General features: G+C 38.4%; 1 protein-coding gene across 1 annotated transcript; it reads left to right on the top strand.

The window, feature by feature from the left end:
- Window positions 1–7,105: 7,105 nt before the first annotated feature.
- On the top strand, window positions 7,106–18,303 carry LOC125043255. Its single transcript, XM_047639264.1, has 8 exons — window positions 7,106–7,337; window positions 7,477–7,506; window positions 9,048–9,215; window positions 10,136–10,264; window positions 10,711–10,911; window positions 11,234–11,386; window positions 16,330–16,389; window positions 18,001–18,303. Exons 1-8 carry the CDS (start codon window positions 7,274–7,276, stop codon window positions 18,093–18,095), a joined length of 900 nt encoding a protein of 299 aa, XP_047495220.1. The 5' UTR covers window positions 7,106–7,273; the 3' UTR covers window positions 18,096–18,303.
- The last annotated feature ends 3,060 nt before the right edge of the window (window positions 18,304–21,363 follow it).

The following is a 21,363-nucleotide window of genomic DNA, read 5'->3' as shown; positions in this document are numbered from 1 at the left end:
GGTAGCAACTCTCAGATTCAGACTTGGACTCACTCTACATGAAGCCAGACAGGAAGCATGTCGACAAGGCTTTTCTCTCACCCCCTACTCCAGTAATGTCGCTCACTCTGCCAATCCCCCTACCTCCCAAGCTCCTACACCCTCTCCTAAACCCAACCCCCCTCCATCTAACTTCCCCTCTTCTACCTCCTACCTTCCCCAGTCAAATTCTTTTGCCATCCTAAACCCAGACACTCCAATCTCTACCCAATCAAATTCTTTTGCTACCCTAAATCCAGACACCCCAATCTCTACTACAGCCCCAACACCTTCCCCTCTCCCTCCCCGCACTACCCGCAGCAGACAGAATAAACGTTCCACCCCCTCTTCCCCTACCTCACAATCACCTCCACCTTCCTTTGCCCCTATTCAGACACCAGACTTCTCTTCCCCCCCTCACAAGAAAACCTTTATCTCACAAAACTCCCCAACCAACTCCACTACAACTCCCGCTCCCTCCATACTCAAAGTGACTGCCGATATCCATCCTCCTCCTACTCATATTCTCCCTACACCCAATCCTCCTACCCCATCCCAACAAAACCCATTCCCCCTGACTCCAGCCCCACCTATATTAACCCTCCCACTATCCCCTCTATCCCTTCCATTCCCTCCTGGATACACACGTGAAACCCTCATGTCACAAGTACCCTCTTCCCCAGACCCTCTACCTCCCGACACCCCTCCTGATACAACACCACCTCCCCAACCTCGTTCTTTATCGCACCCTCCCTTCACCTTCCCCATCAAATTCTCCAACACGCACTGCAATCTTTGCCAGTAAATCAACGAAAGTATAACTATCTTTCATTGGAACATTCGCGGTTTCCGAATGTTCCTCTTTCAGTCCCACATATTCTATTGTCATGCCCACGTCCTCCCTACATAGACATCCCAACTTATCAGACATCCTTACAGAATCTCACACTTTCTGCTTTGACAACCTGTTTTCCTTCCTCAAACGCATATATATCCTTCACTTGATCTAACCCCTTTACATTACCTCATCCGACCCTAACCCATTCACTCACCAACTCCTTAACCCAGCTTTAACAACTAATCACTAACCCAACCATCCTTCACAAACATTAACTATAGTGCTATATGACCTTAGATGTCTAGCACATTTATTGCTTTTAACCATTATTACGTGAAGCCAGACAGGAAGCACGTCGACAAGGCTTTTCTCTTACCCCCTACTCCAGTAATGTCGCTCACTCTGCCAATCCCCCTACCTCCCAAGCTCCTACACCCTCTCCTAAACCCAACCCCCCTCCATCTAACTTCCCCTCTTCTACCTCCTACCTTCCCCAGTCAAATTATTTTGCCATCCTAAACCCAGACACTCCAATCTCTACCCAATCAAATTCTTTTGCTATCCTAAATCCAGACACCCCAATCTCTACTACAGCCCCAACACCTTCCCCTCTCCCTCCCCGCACTACCCGCAGCAGACAGAATAAACGTTCCCCCTCTTCCCCTACCTCACAATCACCTCCACCTTCCTTTGCCCCTATTTTTCAGACACCAGACTTCTCTTCCCCCCCTCACAAGAAAACCTTTATCTCACAAAACTCCCCAACCAACTCCACTACAGAAACTCTTGAAGATATCCAGAACTACATAATCGAGTCCCAAACTAATACTCATCCACCTTCAAATTCTACAACACTCGATCCATCCACACTCAAAGTGACTGCTGATATCCATCCACCTCCTACTCATATTCTCCCTACACTCAATCCTCCTACCACATCCCAACAAAAGCCATTCCCCCTGACTCCAGCCCCACCTATATTAACCCTCCCACTATCCCCTCTATCCCTTCCACTCCCTCCTGGATACACACGTGAAACCCTCATGTCACAAGTACCCTCTTCCCCAGACCCTATACCCGACACCCCTCCTGATACAACACCATCTCCCCAACCTCATTCTTTATCGCACCCTCTAGCACCTTCCCCATCAAATTCTCCAACACGCACTGCAATCTTTGCCATAGATCAACAAAAGTATATCTATCCTTCATTGGAACATTCGCGATTCCGAATGTTCCTCTTTCAGTCCCACATATTCTATTGTCATGCCCACGTCCTCCCTACATAGACATCCCAACTTATCAGACATCCTTACAGAATCTCACACTTTCTGCTTTGACAACCTGTTTTCCTTCCTCAAACGCATATATATCCTTCACTTGATCTAACCCCTTTACATTACCTCATCCAACCCTAACCCATTCATCAATTCCTTAACCCAGCTTTAACAACTAATCACTAACCCAACCATCCTTCACGAACATTAACTATAGTGCTATATGACCTTAGATGTCTAGCACATTTATTTTGCTTTTAACCATTAACCATTAACCATTATTTCACTCATTGAGCCCCCCGCTATGTCGTGGGGGGGGGGGGGGCTTAGGAGGCGAGACTGGGACCCAATGCTGGGGAACTCCCCAACCTTGGGACTCAGCCCTCGACTCAACAAATTTTGCATTACTTTTTCGTTTCTGTCCCTTCACCAACCCCTCTACTATCCACTTCCTAAGGTGTGAGAGCCGTGCTGAAAGGCTGACTTTGTGCCAGTCCTGAACGGCCTGAGGGAGCCATGGGCACGGTATTCCCCTGTTTTAGTTGTCTAGCCCTTACCCCTCAAGGGACCCTGAGGGGTGGACCGTTTCTCTCCCCAACATACTCCAGGCTTATCATGGCCAACAATTTTATACCATTATTAGATAGCACATTTATTTTGCTTTTAACCATTAACCATTAACCATACCATTATACGAGGCAATGAGGCTTGCCTCTTCATCAAATAGCTCCACCAATTCAAACTCGCCCGATTCCCTGACCCCAGGCTCTCCTTTGACCACGGTTCTGAACACTACAACTAATACCCCCTCCTCAATGCCGACTAGTACAGTATCCACCCTAATCAACACCCCAGGAGACATTTCTACTCCCAACATGCTCAACTTCAACAACTATAACCCCACAACCTTCTTCATCAACTACCCCATCCTCCCTTATTACTACCTTGCAACCTTATTGTCCACCTCCCCATAACACTACCTCCCTCAACACTACTCCCTCTTCCACATGCCCCCGTCCTTCTACTACCCCTATCTCTACAAAATTCTTAAATACTCTATTTAGCCCAGCCAAATGGGACCGATTTTTCGTGATCCCTCCCACAGCTTCTCACACTTTCTGCGTTGACAACCTGTTTTCATTCCTCAAATGCATATACATCCTTCACTTGATCTAACCCCTATACATTACCTTACCCAACCTTAACCCATTTACTCGTCAATTCCTTTGCCCAGCTTTGACAACTAATCACTAACTCAACCACCCTTCACTACCATTTACTATAGTGCTATATGACCTTAGATGTCTAGCACATTTATGTTGCTTTTAACCATTAACCATTAACCATTCACTCATTGAGTGGATGACCTCAGTACACACAATACTGTCATCACTTCTACACATACTCCTACCTAGCTGGCCTATGGCTAAACTCTTGTAGAGAAAAGGGTAGTAGGGGGGGTTCACCATGCATTTAGATTTACGATGCCATGATAAAGCAATGCTAAATTAATAATAATGATAATAATAATAATAAAATTGATGATAATGGTAATAATGATGATTGTTAAAATCACTATCAGTGATGATGAAAACAATGATTGTTTAACAGGAATCAATGGAATATATCCACTTATCAAATCGTCATTTTGTTGTTATTGACGAAGCCTTAAATAATATAATTTATTCTAAACTGGTTAAATAGCCTTGTGACAGTTATTTCCTCATACCATATCTTTGTTTGAAAAAAGTAATTTCTTCTTTCGTTGATATAATTTGTTTTCTATTGATTCCTTTCAACATTTACAATTATTTCAAAATATTATTAATTTCAGATGATGTTCACCCTGGCTCAACCGAGGTCTGTGAAGTGTTAGTGGTCGTTGTGTATGCTGCCAGCTTCTTTTTGCTCCTTCAAACCGTCTTACTTTGCGAGCCAGTTCATTTATCTCATTTAGAAGGCCAAGCCATTATTTTTTTCCGAAAGCCACCATGAACTTCCTTTGGGAATCCAAAATTTCTATGGAAAGCCAAAATTCGTTAGATATTCAAGTCATCCATTTCCTTTGGAACAGATATTCATCAAGTTCATTTAGAAATTCACGGGGGTGAGTATCTTTAGAAAGCCGAGTAAACAAGTTTCTTTGAAATGCCAAGGCATCAAGTTCCTTCAGAAATTCAAGGTATAAAGTTGCTTTAGGCATTGAATTCTTTTAGAAAGCCAACTCATCAAGGTTCTCTTTAAAAGCCAAGGCATCAAGGTTCTCTTTAAAAGCCAACGCATCAAGGTTCTCTTTAAAAGCCAACGCATCAAGGTTCTCTTTAAAAGCCACCGCGTCAAGGGTCTCTGGAAAGCCAACGCATCAAGGTTCTCTTTAAAAGCCAACGCATCAAGTTCCTTCAGAAAGCCAATGCATCAAACGGCCTGCAAAGCTCGTACTTCCCCTTTGCTCCGCAGACGCCCGAAACCTCGCTCATTCTGATGAGGGTGGGTGGGAGTGGAAGGGAGGGAGGGAGGGAGGGAGAGAGAGGGAGAAGCGCGAGACGGAGGGAGGGAGGGAGGGAGAGGGAGAAGCGCGAGACGGAGGGAGGGAGGGAGGGAGAGGGAGACAAAGTGGAAGAGTTGGAGGAGTGCTAGAAAAAATAAAGATGTATAGGTATATATATAGAGAGAGGGACAATCAGTCAAACAGATAAAGAGAGTGAATGAAAGAAATTGGGAAGAGCTGTGAGTTGAGTGAGAGAAAAAAAATAGATAAACTGATGAATGGATAGATAAAAAGATAAAAAGAGCCAGTCAGACAGAGAGGATGAAAAAGAGAAAATAAAGAGTTGGGAGAAGAGAGTGAGAGAGAATGAAAAAAATATAAAGAGGTAGGTAGATAGGTAGAGAGAGAGAAGGACGGAGCGAGAGAGAGAGAGAGATAGAAGTACAGATCGAGAAAGAGAGAGAGAAACGGAGAGGGAGGGAAGAGAGAGAGAGAGAATGGATGTTGGCTTCGGTAAAAGTTGGCTCCCCTACATGGTCTCCCCCCCTACACTGAGAACACGCATCCAAGTAAGTCACGTTGTGGTAGTAAACAACAAGGGAATTGAGAGAGAGAGAGAGAGAAACAGAGAGAGCGGAGATGGGGAACAGAGAGATGGGGATAGAAAGAGAAAGAGATACGAATATAAATATTCTTGTTTGTTTTGCAGGGGGTGATGTTCTTCCTTGATGAACTTGGATTTATATATATATTTCTTAACAATAATATCCGGAATAAAGTTTAATGTTAAAGACAAAAAATCGTCTCTTCAGGTAATTCAGTGGAAGGACAAACTACAGCCATCAGTCAATAAAATCCCCATTAACACTTTTCCCGAAATCGTCCCATCACATACTGAGGGTCCGTCTCTGCTCAACCTGATGATGAATAACTCCAGTCGTCGCGTTGAAGCGGTTCCCCAGCGGCGGCCAGAAAAGCAATGACAGAGAAAAAGAGGAAAAGCTATAACGAGGGATACATAGAGTCAGAGAAAGAGATTGAGAGGGGGTGATGGTGAAATAAAGAAGAGCCGGTGGATACACGAATTAATAAAGAGAATGAAGGCGGGAGATAGCAAAATGCCACATTGCTCTGAATATGCATATATTGTCAGTTTGGAAGCTTTTTTGATATTGTAAAAGAACGAATTGCATTTGTAAGATCTGCTGTTTTTGGAGTCATGATGCCAAGAAAATGCTGATTAAAATGATTTGTCATATATTGACGTGTGGGCGCCAGTGTTCCATAATCCTCTGTTTAACTACAGGTATAAACTGACAAATATTGTTTCTAGTATCACGTACGAATCTTCAAACGTAAATACACTTGCAGAACAAAATGATTCAATTCATAAGGAGTATATATTGTGATTTCAGGCTTATGATTCAAATAAGTTGATTTCAGAACTTAATGTCAATAAAAAGTTAAACCACCTGAATGCTTGTGTCCATTATTTTCTACCCTAATACGAAATGAAGAAAAATACTGAATCATTACAAAGGCTTTGCCATATTACATCAAGTACAAATGTGTGCATATATAGGTTTCTACGTGAGTATAAACACGTATACTTCCCTACGTACTCCTAATTGTGTGTCAACAGGAAAAGCAAAAGATAATATAGACAGGACGCAGGAATAAGAAAAAACGTGATAAGACATGACCATGAGAAAGAGAGAGAAAAGGGTAGGGAGAGACAGAGACAGTCAGGGAAAACGGATATGTATATATACATATATACATTTATATACAACACCCACCCACACACAGTATCTATGTATATATGTATGTGTGTATATTATATATACACATATATCATAGAAAGAACTTTCGTGAACCACATAGTTCATAACGAAAAGAAAAAAACTCTTACGCTACATATCTCATTTTCATTATCAGTTATTTAATGTTACTATTTAATGATGTTTACAGTTATTACATTTTTTCTTTATAGACAGGAACTAGGCATTATTCTTAAATAAATTTTGACTTGCGTAATGTCACATTTATTTGGTTCTTACAGATCGTGAGTGATACCACCGTTTCATTTAGAGTATCACACTATACTATATGTTCAGGTGGAAATTTAGTAACTACTATAGTAGTCTCGTAAATATATGCGTAATTCTAGTCTGCAAAAGTATATTCATTTACTTTACCTTATTCTCTAGTCTTCGTTCAAAATGCTGACTTCCACTAATTTCTTTCAATTAGCCATCGACAAATGAGGAGCTGGCAACTTAAGACTTCCTGGATTAATGTAACTTCGCAAAATAACGTTAATTGTGCTGAAGCCTCCGGGCTAGTACAATGGTAACGTGCTGGCCTCTCATCCGAGGGATCGGCGGTTCGCGCCCCGCCCAGGCGCGAGATGCTGCAATTGTCGCCTGCAGGTTATTGCTGTGGCTGGGTACCACGGCGGGTAAGTACTAAGCCGCGTCAGCACCAGCTGACACACGTTAGCGAGTCGACAGAAGCCGGGCTCCCCTCATTGGCATAGCCCGGCCGAAGCTTAGCTTCGCATATCGGACTTATCCTTAGTTGTGCTGACGTCTTCCTGAGTCAGAAGTGACGAGAATCAGTTTGTGTCGATACGTGTGCGGATGGCTCGCGATGAAGCCAGCTGTCAGTTTCTGCTTTTCCTTCCTAATTTATTTACTAACGTGCTCGGCCTACTGTAAGTAATATATATATTTAATGCAAGCATTATTTACTTTTATCATTAGTGTTATTATATATGAGCGCCATTAGCATTCTCATAATTAGCAGTATCACCATTATTATCCTACAACAGATTTCCATACATTTCCCAACAGATGGCGCTGAGGAAAGCCTCTACCCGAAAGGTACGTTATGTAACTGAGGCGACAGTGTACTTTTTCTCATTTTTTTGCACAAGGAATCCCAAATTACATACATTTAGCACTGAAATCCTGCTGAACAAAATTGATCCTCGGGGCAGCTATTCGTGTATCTTACCTTTGACTTGAGAGGAATTCTGGGCCACTAACCCACCCAGACGTAACCATAATTGCGATCACCAGAAATATTCGATGATCTTGGTTTAAATATTATAATGCATTATAGTTACGGAAAAATGTACAGTACACCGGTCGCATTTTCCTGAGCGAGATGCGTTAAAGTACTTCTCTTTTACCTTTATTTGATAGACTCTCAGAAGTGATTTATATCAACTTAAGACCATCAATTCCCGTATTCCTTTGATCTGAAATTAAAGCACAAGGCAGACATGTCACTGGCTACGCGGCCTCGCGTCTTTTAGCCCTCTGGCTTGCTAATTTTACGTTTGATTTCTTTCACTAACTTTACTCGTGATTGTTTTCAGGATTTTAATTGTTGGTGTCTCCTGAGCATATCGCTATTCCGGCAGTTGCTATATATATGTGAATGTATATGTGTGTGCATATATATATATATATATATATATATATATGTGTGTGTGTGTGTATATAACAATTCTCCCTGACCTGGCCTCGAACCTAGGTCACTCCGGGTATGAGATGTATAACAGGGAGGATTGTTATACATCTATATCAATGCGGTATTGCATTATTCCATCTTTCATATATATATATATATATATATATATATATATATATGTGTGTGTGTGTGTGTGTGTATGTATATGTATATATTTACACATATTTATGATTATATATACATATACATATTGTAATATATATAATTACGATTTAAAGTACACTTAAACACACTATGTGTGTGTTTGTCTGTGGATGGATGTGTATGTGTGTATATTGAGTATATGTATATAGATTGATAGATGAATAAATAGGTAGATACCTGTATGCATGTCTATATATATAAAGACACGTGTGTGCGTGTGTACGTGTGTGTGTGTGTGTGTGTGTGTGTGTGTGTGTGTGTGTGTGTGTGTGTGTGTGTGTGTGTATAAATTTACACACGGATATACGCACTTGCATGTATATAATATGTATAAAAGATATATACATATATACATACATACATGCACATACACACACACACATATTTATATACTATAAATATATATTTAAACATGTGTGGGTGTGTGTGTGTGCATGTATATATATCTATATGGATATACCTGATATATATATATATATATATATATATATATATTTAAGTTATATTCATATAGATATACACACATGCGCACACATATATGTGAATATAAGTATGTATGTATGTATGTATATATATATATATATATATATATATGCACACATAAGCATATATATATATATTTATTTATATTTCTTTTAAAGAATATACAACTGTTTCGTAGACGATGTTCAAAAATATAAATATAAATATGCAAACGATTCGGTGCAAAATTGAATTGGTATTTTTTATCTCCATCTTCAAGAGTCGTTATGTGCAACAGGCCTCGCAATTCCGATCGACAAGGAGCCCCGTCCGGTGGCCGTGTGGGCAGAGAACGGCAACAGAGTGGCGGTCTTCGGCCCAGGGGTTAGGAGACGTATACCGACGAGCTCAGAGGGGGAGTGGCTCAACTTCACTGCAACTCAGCGTGGTGAATATCCATTACTTAAGCATGAGTGTATATATGTGTGCATGTGTGTGTGTTGCATATATATGTATGTATGTGTATATACTAATAATGTACATATGTATGAGTATTTGTGTATGCATATGCACATATGTATGTGTGTGTGCGTGAATAAAAGGAATTAATGAGAATGAATGTCTCCACAATACAAAAGATGTATTTGATGTTTCGATTATATCAGATATAATAGAAACTGGTCAAATACATAATTTCGTATTGTCGTAATTACTACAGTTCATATATATATATACATATATGTGTGTGGGGGGGGGGGATACACATGTATATGTATGTGCGTATGTGTATGTATGTATCAGGAAATACAGCCAAAATACAGAGTGAAAATGACCGTAACGATTCGTAATCGTCAAGAGTTGCTCATCAGTCGGAGCAAAGAAGGAAAGAAAATAACTATTGTATTAAAGCCTGAGAGGTCACAAGAGCAAGAGCTGAATCAGGTCACGGGGAACAGAGTAAATGTCAGAAGTATCAACAGCACTTGGCAGTGTTGTGCTTCATCAGTGAATTGCGTAACGTGTTGGGTAACAATACGATCAATTCCATTTTTTAAGAACACTGAGTGAATCACTGGAGGACAAGTTGTCGATTTCGCAGATGATGATTCGGTTTACAAAAGCTAAAGGTTTGAGCAAGCCATTGAAATGAACAAGCTTGATAAGTTTTCGTAATAAATCTTTTGCTTCATTTGAAGAGGAAATCCTGACGAGTTCGTTCGTTCGTGTTCAGCTCATATTACGCCAGTGTTACTATAACTACACATACTTTATATATATATAATATGCTACATGCCTTTAAAGTCGGTCATTCCAGTCAGCAGGTGTGGAGAGAGAAATAGGGTAAACTGTCGTGCTTTCCTGTTGCAGGTTCTGAGTACTGCGTTTCCTCCGAGGCATTTCCGGCGGGGGAGCTTTGTGATAAGGATCGGGACTGGCTGGGTCTTCGGGCCGATTCTGAGACCAAGTGGAATCTAGAACTTGCTAGCATGGCTTCTGGTAGACGTACTGTACTGGTTTTTCGACTTTGGAAAATTTGCTTTGGTTGGGAAAAAATGATTTTTAAAAATATATTGTGGATTTTTCTTCTCTTTTTTCCTTTTAAGGACACGCTCCAACATCCAAAAGTAATCGAGTAAAGGAAAAATAGAAATACGATTTAATGATGATACTACTACTAATCATAATGTTGATACTTCGATTACAAATATAATTAATAACATCATTATTATTATTGATAATAACAAGGGTACTACTAATAAAAGCATCAATACTACTGCTACTACTGATGAAAATACTAAGAACTCCAGCAGTAACAGTCGGAATACTGATGGTGACGGGAAGGATAATTATAACAAAATGTTAATGATAATAAAACAATAATAAAATGTTGAGAAAGAAAGAAAAGTAAAATACGTCTCATTATACGAAGTATATACTTCCAGGATGCAGCCAATACTACCTTCTCGGTCTCGACTTCGATCTGCACGACTCGCCCACCAAGCTGCTCTGGCGGCCGGGCGAACGCGCCGCGAGCTTGCGCTTGAGGTTATGGCCAATTGGAGTTTTAGAGTATGTATTTCCACTCTCCAGGAAGGCAGATTCACAGCTTCAGTATGACATGACATTTCAGCGTTTGTCTGGAGGTAAGTCTACCTTAATTTAGAACTTACATTCGATGAACTGAGCGCATTTTTAGATGAGCGGCAAAGGTATGTATGTGATAATAATTATCACATACATACATTTGCCGCACATCTAAAAATGATGACAGTAACAAGAAAATAAAAGCAACTACGAGGAAACAAAATCAACAATGATAATCATACTGATTATGATAGTAAAGGAATAATGATTATAATAGTAATAATTATTATTGTAATAAAAATGAATGCGCAAAGTCTTTCTCCCAACTTCATCTCCACCTTCATTAGCGTAGTCAGATTAATCCATCTGACCCTGTTTCAGATGCCTCCTGTGTGGTGACGAGTGCCAGCCTCGATGTGTCCCGCACTTGCCAGGGTAATCAAGCAGGCATAACTGGCTTTTCCATTGGAAGCCTTGACGACAACGGCGATCGGACTCCAAGCTACTTTTCCTTGAACTGTGAGGATGGCGGAGGTGAGTTCTCTTTTCCTTTTCCTAAGATCCCACGAAAATTCGTCATGCAAAATACTCGGCAAGAGTAAAATAGCAGATTAATGACAATGTTAATGGGAACCATAACAATAACAGCTCTTTATTGATGATGATTATAATACTACCGATAATGATGATAATAATAAAGGTATTTAATACTGAAAATAACTTTGTAACAATAACAAGGATAATAGCGATAATGGTAACAGCAGAAATAACGACGAGAAATTGTATAGTAAAATTGATGAATCATGCACTGTAGCCAAACAGAAAGCCTTTTGCCGTTATACCTAAAGCCTTCGCTTATACACTATTTTCTAAGCTGGCAAAACGGCACAACAGGAACAAATCGTCATGCAAATACTCGGCAATAATAAAAAGCAGATTAGTGACAATATTAAGGGGAATAATAACAATAACAGCTCTTTATTGATGATGATTATTATACTACTGATATTGATAATAATAATTGAAGTATTATAATACTGAAAATAACTTTGTAACAATAACAAGAATAATGGCGATAATGGTAGCAGCATAAATAAAGACAAGAAATTTTATAGTAAAATTGATGAATCATGCATTGTAGCCAAACAAATGATTTTGCCGTTATACCCAAAGCCATAGCTTATACAATATCTGGCATAACGGCACAACAGCTTCAAGTCCTGTTGACAAAAGCACTGAAGATTACTCTGAGGATGGCACAGGTCAGTTACTCCTTCCATTCCAATAAGGTATCGGTTAGAAGATTCAGCCTTTATGTGTTCTTTTACGTCTAGATAATTCATGGAGGTTTGGTCACAAAAAAAAAATGATAATAATGATAGATAATGCTGGTAAATATCATAATAATATTTATAACTGTGAGCAATGTCAGTCTAATCCTTTAATTCCAGTAAGAGTCATATTTTAAACTATTTCTTTTTTTTTCTTTTTTTTGCGGGCTAGATAGCATGAAAATTGTGATTTTGTTTGGTAATAACGAAAAACACCACCGATAGTTTACTTATGATAATAACAATGATTATTATAATGATAATTATAGTAGAAAATGATGATAACCACTGTAATAATGATCATTATCATTTTGATAACGATTATGATACTAATAACAATAACGATAATAATTATATCTATAATAATGATAATAATAATGATGATGTTGATGGTGATAATAATGATAGTAGTAGTATTAGTAATAACGATAATGATAATAATAATATTAATAGTAATAATGATAAAAGTAATAATAATGATAATCATAGAAATAATAAGAATGATAAAGATAGTACTAGGAATGATTATAATGATAATAGTGATGATTATAATGATAAACTATAAGTGATAATATTAGTGATAACGATAATAATAAGGATTATAATAATAACAATGAATTTGATACTAATACTAATTATAAAACAAAGAAGATGGTAATGTTAACGGTAATGATGTTAATTAATTATGTTAATAATGTTGAAGCTAGTCCTCGTATTAAATATCACTGATAATGATAATAACACAGGAAATGATAGCAACAGTTATGACAGTAAAAGTACTAAAATTCATCATAGCCAAGCAGGACACCTTTGTAAACAGTCTGGCAAAAGAAATACATAAGCTGCGTCCTAATGACATCAGCAATGAATGAATAAAACAGTACATCCACAGAAATATATTGCCCTTAGGATATGTTTGATCCTAATGATAGGGATAATAATAATGATAATGTAATAATAAAAATAATCATAGTACCCACCTAACTGGAGCCACCTTGCCGCGGTGGGGGCTTGAGGTCCCAATGATAGAGGACTACCCATACTGGAAGGGTCACCAGTGAGGGGTGAGACAAAATGGCTTCCTGGTGCACCAAGGCCTATGAGAGGGGATGGTGCACCCATCCCTGGTTCATTCCATCTTAGACCACGTGTGTTTGCCGTGAGTGGCGTGCCGTTTTACTAGGAGACAGGAGTCCTGGAGGTTTAGCGATGCTGCACGCCGCGACTTGCAGTTAACAACACATCTCTTTGGTTTTCTATTCTGGTTAGACAGGTGGCTTGATCAAGGCCCGTCCAATCAATCGACTGGTCAAATAACTTTCCCTCATTGGATTCCATGTTGGGTGGGTGGGGTGAGGAAATTCTATTTTTTTTATGATTTCTACACATTTACAAAGAACTAGTTCTCTCCCTCATGACCTACACAATCCCTTGACCAATCCCTCTGGAACATCACGTGTCACTCTGGAACCCTTCCAGCTTCCAAAGGGCAAGAATGGGAATCATAATGGTTCCCGGGCTCCCAAACCAGGTAAGGAGAAAGGTCCTCCTTAGTCCATTACGGAAATCTTACTTGGTAAATATGAAAGTATCTCATATAGTAAATAGCTAGTAGTGAAGACCATTGATGGTGTATTAATTGTGGATCTTAATATTTTTGAAGTACATCAGAAGATAGTTGAGGCGTGTCAACGTGATCCTCGCATCACCCCACAGCAGGAAAGACAAGTGACCATCTGTATGCAACATGCAATATTCCTGGGGCTCAAGTCTCATGTTCTCATAAAACTCTAAATTACTGTAGGATAATTGTCTTTTCCCGAGACCTGATGAGGTATTCTGAGAAACTGTTAGAGGAACTAAAGACTTTTAATGTAGTGGCAGTAAAACATTTTAAGAAGAAAGGTGGTTTGGAACTGCCGATACCAGTTGTCCTTCTAACTTTTGAAATATTAGTCCAAAGGCAAAGTGACATGCCAATGTGCTGTTGCACAGCCAGGTAAGTCAGGGGCCTCCACTTCTAGGCAGAATGCCCCTGAACAAAAGGCTCAGGGACCCCTTTTGACCGGGCAAAGGAATCCTGAACCTGTTCAAAAGACTTCTCCCAAAGTAGGGCTTCAGAGGCCTCAACGGTGACAGCCCCAGCTGCCACCACATTCACAGGGGCCTCCGCTCTCAGACAGAATGCTCCTGAACCAAAGGAATCCCTGAGCCTGTACAAAGGAAGCCTGTGGAAACTAGTTCCGCATGTAAACAACCCTTCGAAAAGGTACTCCCAAGATGCTGGAAAGGGACAACCTAAAGGTGTGTGTGTGGGTGGGGGTGGGGGGGTGGGGGGGGCTTAACCTAACACTTTATGAGGAGGTAGTTTGTCAACTTGAAGAACTGGATACCCTAATCCAGTGGAATTGTCATGGAAAATGGGAACAACTGCAACATCTGATAGCTTCATGTAAACCAGTTTGTGTATGCCGACAAGAGATTATGACCAGGGAAAATCGTCCAATACACAAACTGGGTTACATGAAGCTTTTGGTAAAGTGGGCAATAAGATGATGCTGAGATACACCCAATCGTTACACTATTAGCATTAGCAGAATTAAAGCTAAGATTGCCATGAGTCTTGCTAATAGTTTTTTTTTTTTTTTTTTTTTGACATGTTACTTACCACCTTGACTAATGTTGGCAAAATGGCCAGTTTTGTGACATTTCTTATATTCAATACCCTTGGCTGGTCATTTTCCTTCTGAATGGCGAGATTTGTTTGCTAAGTTCTACACGAGTAGACAGTTCTGCATTGCTTTTGCGTGCTGCTTCATGACTTCAGCATGTTTGCCATTTGTTGAATAGATGGGGAAGTATCGAGGGCTTGTATGGGTTTAACCAGAACACGATCACATATACTTGCAATGATACCATCGAAGAGACGATCAGCAAGGCAATGTCTATTGAGATCGTCTTCTGCAGCCACCTCTTTCAGATTTATGACCATGAGCTTGAGTAAATTAAGTTAAATTAATTTTTCCTCATCTCACTATCAAGATGACGGCGTAAATATGTTAGTTATACACGCTGAGGGTGCATATTGAGTCCTGCCATGACGTAATTTTCCCATATTCTTCATACACTCTGAATGTCGAATCCGCTGAAAGACGAGGGGGAAGAGGAATGCCTGGGATTTTGAGGGGTGACTATGACGTCTACAGGGACCACTGCTGATGTGAGTGGCGTAGAGGACGTTGTGATGATAGAGTCTGGGCAGGGGAGGTATATGTTGATGTCAGATGTGACAATAAAGCTTATATTGTCTGGGTCATTAAATCTGTTTCCTGCTTCCGTTAGGCGGCATTATAATGCCCTGTTAAGTATTCATATATAAGTCTAAATTACGCATATAACTCACAGAAGGAAGTAGTAATGCGTGAATGTGCGGAACTCCCCGTAATTAATCCTAGAAAACGTGTGGCAACTTGACATCTCGGAGAGGACCATGTGACAGTACATTGAGTACATTTAACACGCTATATTAGGGCACTAAATGCTGGGCAACACTGGAACACTACACTACACTGCGCCATGTATGTTCACATATAACAGGTTCAATGGAAAGAGTTAACTTGTGTCTAGGATGCTTTAATCTTGTATATAGTGTACACAGCACCTGTCGCGATCTTCCACGCGTTATGTAAATAGAGGCCTCTCTCTTCAGAGGGAGGATCAGTATAAAGACTACATTTCTGATATAATGCTATGACAACAAAAGTACCTAAATTCATCATGCTATGTAGCCAAGTAGGAAACCTTTGTAAACAGTCTAATAGTAAGACGCCTTGCAAAAATGATACAAAAACTGCGTCTGCAAACTGCAACGAATGGCAGGGTAACATATTATAAACTGGTTGAATATTACATCTACAGAAACCACTTCCCATAGGACATGAATGATACAAATGGCAATGATAATGAAGGTATTGTAATGATGAAAATGATAATAGGAGGGATAGTCATATTAGGAAAAGGGAGAGCAAATTGCATCAACTATGCTTTGTATCAAAATAAAAATTCTTTTTGTAAACTGACTGATAGTAGGACTATCAATTCTTCATTTTGTTATCCCTTAAGCCTGAACTTATACAATTCTTCTAGGTTGGCATAGCGGCACAACAGCTTCGAGTCCTGATGGTAACAACTCTGAGGATGGCACAGGTCAGTCCAGTCATTCATTTCAGTAAGGTGCCGGTTAGAAGATTCATCCTTTAAACGCTCTTTTGCGTGCTAGATAACACATGAAAATTATATATGGTAAGGTTCGTTTACAAATTTTGATAATAATGATAGTAATCATAATGATAATGATAGTAGTAATGTTAATAACGATGATGATAAGGATAAAATTATGATTTTAATAATAATAATTGTTATTTTAATAATAATAATTGTTATTTTAATAATAGTAATGATAATGATAAAAATAACAATGATAGGGATAATAATAATAATGCAAGTGATAATGATGATTAAAATAATGATAGTAACAAGAAAACAACATCAGTAGTAATAGTAATAATAATGATATCAATAATAATTATAATAATGATTGTGATAATGATAATGGTTTACAACAATAATAATGATAATGGTTATAACAGTTAAAATGATCATGATAATAATAGCCATTTTGATAAGAAAATAATGATGATAGTAATGAATATGTAATCTGTTATCATAATGTTAATATTTACTGTTTATTAATGATGATGAAATTAATCATGGATACAACAAAAATAATGATGGTGATAATGTGATAAAAATAATAAAGATAATGATTTTAATTATAAAAGTTATGCTGTTGAATTGCCGTATATGCCGACGTATTAAACGCATCCTTATTTCATAAGGATATTTCCGTTATGAGAATTTGTACCCCAACCTCCTCTCAGATCAGCTGCATAGTTGTTCATATCTTGGGCAAGATAATTGTTATCCCGGATGTGAATCTCGTATTCCTGGATGTGGTGTTTTGTGTCACCGTGTCCTGTGATATGGTTTTGTCATCCACTTATTCATTCTAATTGGCTGACAAGCGGGTGAAGGTTTAACATTCCTTTCAAATTTCTAGGACCATTTTTCATTTAGATAATAAACACGTTTCTTAAGGATATCAGGTGTGGGCTAAGAATGCTGGAGAAGGAGGTAAGATGTGAGCTCCCCTCATAACTGCCCAAGTATCGGAAGCAATTTTTTGTAAGTTTGTGATAACAGACTATGACAAATCGCTCAGTTTCCAATGCTTTATTGTGAGCAACGCGGTATACTGTAATCATTTGGCCAATTTTCAATATTCTATTATTAGCGAACTTAGCCTACGGTGCTCAGTCCCCCATCTGTAATACGGCTGCATTAGGCACAGGGCAATGTAATTAAAATGTAATAAAGAAAAAAAAACGCTGCTGATGATGAAAATAGTCCTAGTATAAAACAATGATAGTCATATTAACATGATGATGGCAACAGTAATAATGACACCTAAATTAAGGAAAGATTTGTATCAAAATGAATCAGGTTTTGTAGCCAAGAAGGAAGCCTTTATAAACAGTCTGATGGTAAGACCATATTAACTCTAGACTGGTAAAAGTGATGCAAAAACTGCGTCCTGATGACATCAGCAATGGATGACATTTTCTAAACTGGTAAAACAGTGCATCCACAAAAATCATTGCCCATTGGATAAATGAAGAAAAAAAAACAGTTTTGCATGTTAATTTTCTCTCACCCCCTTATTTATCTACAAGAATTTCATTAGACCATTCATTTCAGATCAAGATTCTGACTCAAGTATGGACTGGGAAGTGTTCTTGGTCGTAGTGAATGTCATCATCTTCATTTTGCTACTTGAGACCGTCTTCCTTTAGGAAGCCAAGTTGTCAAGTTCCTTTGGAAAGCCAAGTCATCAATTTCTTTGAGAAAGCCAAGGTATCAAGTTCCTTTGAAGAGCCAAGCCATCCATTTCCTTTGCAAGCCAAGGGGGATGGGGAGAGAGACGCAGGAAAAGAGGGAGGAAGAAGGAAGGGAGGGAGAGATAGAGGAGGTAAGGAAAGAGGAGAAAGGGAGAGATAGGAATGTATTTTTTTTATTTTTTTTCTGGGGTGAGGTGGGAATGTTATGATTTTTTTTCTTCTGGGGGAAGAAGTGGCGGCCAGAAATACAAAAAAAGAGATAAATATAAAGAGGGTACAGGAAGAAAGAAGGGGGAGAAATAGGGAATGATATAGAAGGAGAGGAGAGAAGCTGGATAGATAGATTGATAAAGGGAGAGAAAGGGAGATGGCAAAATAGATATTCCTATGAACAGAATTTTTGGCTTATTTGTTTAAAAGATTTTATTTATTACATTTTGATTCACAGATGTATTTCAAGCGATTGTGTAATAGAAATAATAGTAATAAGATATTTTCTTTTTAAAACAGACAGTGGAAAATAGCTTATACCATGCTATTCAAACCGCAGACATTGTACCCTGTTATATGAAGCATAGAGCATGAATAATGCTCAACAAAGTGCGCTTGGGGTGCAAAGTTAAATGCGTTTGCAAGATTTTTTTTTTTTTTTTTTTTTGACTCATGAAACCAAGAAAATGGTATATAGACGTGCGTGTGTCAGTGCTCTATAATCTGCTGTTTAACTGCAAATATGAGTTATTTCCAGTGTCTTTTTTGGATCTTCAAATGTAACTGCACTTGCAGTACAAAAAAAATTCATATGCAGTATACAGATTGTGATTTTAGGCTAATGATTCAAACTTGATTTAAGTACCTAATTGATGTGTTAGCTGCTAATGTCATTAAAACAATGCTTGTGTCCATTCTTTTCTACCTTAGATCTTAGTATGGAATTCAGTTAAATGACTTTATATCATTAGAGAGGCTTTGCCATATTAAAGTAAGCACATGCGTATGCATATATATGTATCTACGTGAATACTCTAGATTGTGCGTCAGCAGGAAAGGCATAAGATAATATATAATATAACCAGATATAACCAGGAGGAGGGAGAGGAAATGAGTGTAAGATAGAGAGATGGGGGGGGGGGGGAACAGGGACGGACGGTCGGAAGGAGATAGAAAGAGAGAGGGAATTATCATCATTAACATCAATAATGTTACTGCCACTGCAGCTGTAAATTCTGTCTTCATTAGTATTATTTTTCTACATTATTAGTTTTCGGAAACACGCGAATGAAAGTTCGTGATAATTTTTTTTTTTTTCCGGACACATCTGTTTAGAAAACACATACTCTGTCATGCTGGAGATATTCATACACAAGTTGAACTTTAGTCAAAAAACCTTATATCCCACTTATAATATTTCTGAAAATTCACCAAAGCACTGGAAGATAGTCTTAGTGACGATTAGCTTCAAAGTCATCCCCTGAATTCATCGCTCGCAAGAAGCAGATCACAAGACTCGCTTCTCTCTTAACGCGTGCCACAGGCAGGACCTCTGGCCCTCCGCGGCCATGGACTCGGCTGCCTCGCCCACCAGCTATGATCTGCGTGAAGAGGACGGCATCTTGAGGTTCATTCACCGATTTAGGTCCGTCACCAGTTAAGGTCCCAGTCACCAGTATAGTCAAGATCCAGTCACCGATTATATACACATATATGTGTGTGTGTGGGATGTATAGACACAAACACATATATATACACATATACATGCGCGTGTGTGTGTGTGTGTGTGTGTGTGTGTGTGTGTGTGTGTGTGTGTGTGTACGTGTGTAGATATGGGACGGGGATAGATACTCGTAGATACAGCGGGAGGAAGAAGAGGGCAATATACGCATTCCTATAATTCCTATAATTCCAGATCATTTCATTAGTTTGGCAATTTTTCCTCTCCCATGTTACTGTGTGATTCATAGATATTCATCATGATTTTAAAGCTGTAAGAAAAGTAACATCTCTCGTCTTTTTATAATGTATGATAGAAAGATAGGTTATTCCTGTCTATGCAGAACAAAGAGCACTGCGCCCTAAACTAGAATGCACAAGGAATGAAATTAAATTCAAGGCGAAATGAGGTTGCAAGATCTGATGTTTTTGACTTGATTATGAAAAGAAAATCTGGAAGGTACATGATTCTGACGTGTGTGTCAGTGCCCTAGGATTATGTGTTTAACTATGCAATTACAAATATTGTTTTTATTACCCGTTTCATTTCCAAATATGGAAAAGAAATTGCCCTTAAGGAACATCATGAAACAAGTCGTATTGACTATATCTTTTAATGATTAAAACAGGTTGATTACAGAATTGAATTAATCGATATCTGATGTCAAAAAAGCAATTGTAATAAATGATCACATGAATGTTTGTCTTTTTCCTTCCTTAGATATCAGTTTGAAATAAAACTAAAGATCTGTAAAGCTATATAATTAGAAAGGTGTCAATACACATACACACACACAATGTGTGTGTGTGTGTATGTATGCTTATAAGCATGTATATATGTATGTGTATATATATATATGTATGCGTATATATATGTATATATGCATATATATACATATATATACATAGATATATGTACACGCACATACATACACATATATGAACATGTATACATAAACACATCATATGTATGTGTATATGTGTAAAACACAACCGCGCGTACATGTACACGCGCGCACACACACACAGATATATATATGTATATATGTGTGTGTGTGTGTGTGTACATACATACATACACATATAAATATATATGTATATATATGTGCAGAGTACTAAACAGTGGTGTTAATTGAATACGCCCACCATACATATTTACGAAGACAGAAAACTAATAAAAAAGTAATACGAAACAATTATCATGGTACCAGTTTTTTCATTGATAATGCAATACACAAATTTCTTATTTGTGTGCAAAGCAAAAACCAATAAACCTTTTGCCTGATACACTTCTGCTTCCATTAAGCAGCACACGCTTCATTCATACTCTTATGTCATATTATTCAGCAATATCCTTGTTAACTGACGTAATTCAATACCAAATTAATTTCTCTAGACTACATTCTTATCAGTGGATAATGGTGTTTTCCGAAGCTGTGCTTGTGTTTACAAAGCATCATCAGTGTGACCATAAAAATGTATGAGATATTTAAATTGTAACCATTTCAGTTAA

The sequence above is a fragment of the Penaeus chinensis genome, chromosome 33 (assembly GCF_019202785.1).
Source record: "Penaeus chinensis breed Huanghai No. 1 chromosome 33, ASM1920278v2, whole genome shotgun sequence".
In the NCBI taxonomy this organism is placed as follows: Eukaryota; Metazoa; Arthropoda; class Malacostraca; order Decapoda; family Penaeidae; genus Penaeus; species Penaeus chinensis.
Note: the sequence above shows the minus strand (reverse complement) of the source record. Positions and strands in the feature narration are given on the sequence as shown.

What these genes read in the sequence shown, in the direction of transcription:
- LOC125043255 (XM_047639264.1), top strand. Translation starts at nt 7,274, where the DNA reads ATGAAGCCAGCTGTCAGTTTCTGCTTTTCCTTCCTAATTTATTTACTA. An exon ending in GGAAAGCCTCTACCCGAAAG is followed by an intron (nt 7,507 to 9,047) that starts GTACGTTATGTA and finishes TCCATCTTCAAG; the next exon opens with AGTCGTTATGTGCAACAGGC. An exon ending in ATTTCAGCGTTTGTCTGGAG is followed by an intron (nt 10,912 to 11,233) that starts GTAAGTCTACCT and finishes ACCCTGTTTCAG; the next exon opens with ATGCCTCCTGTGTGGTGACG.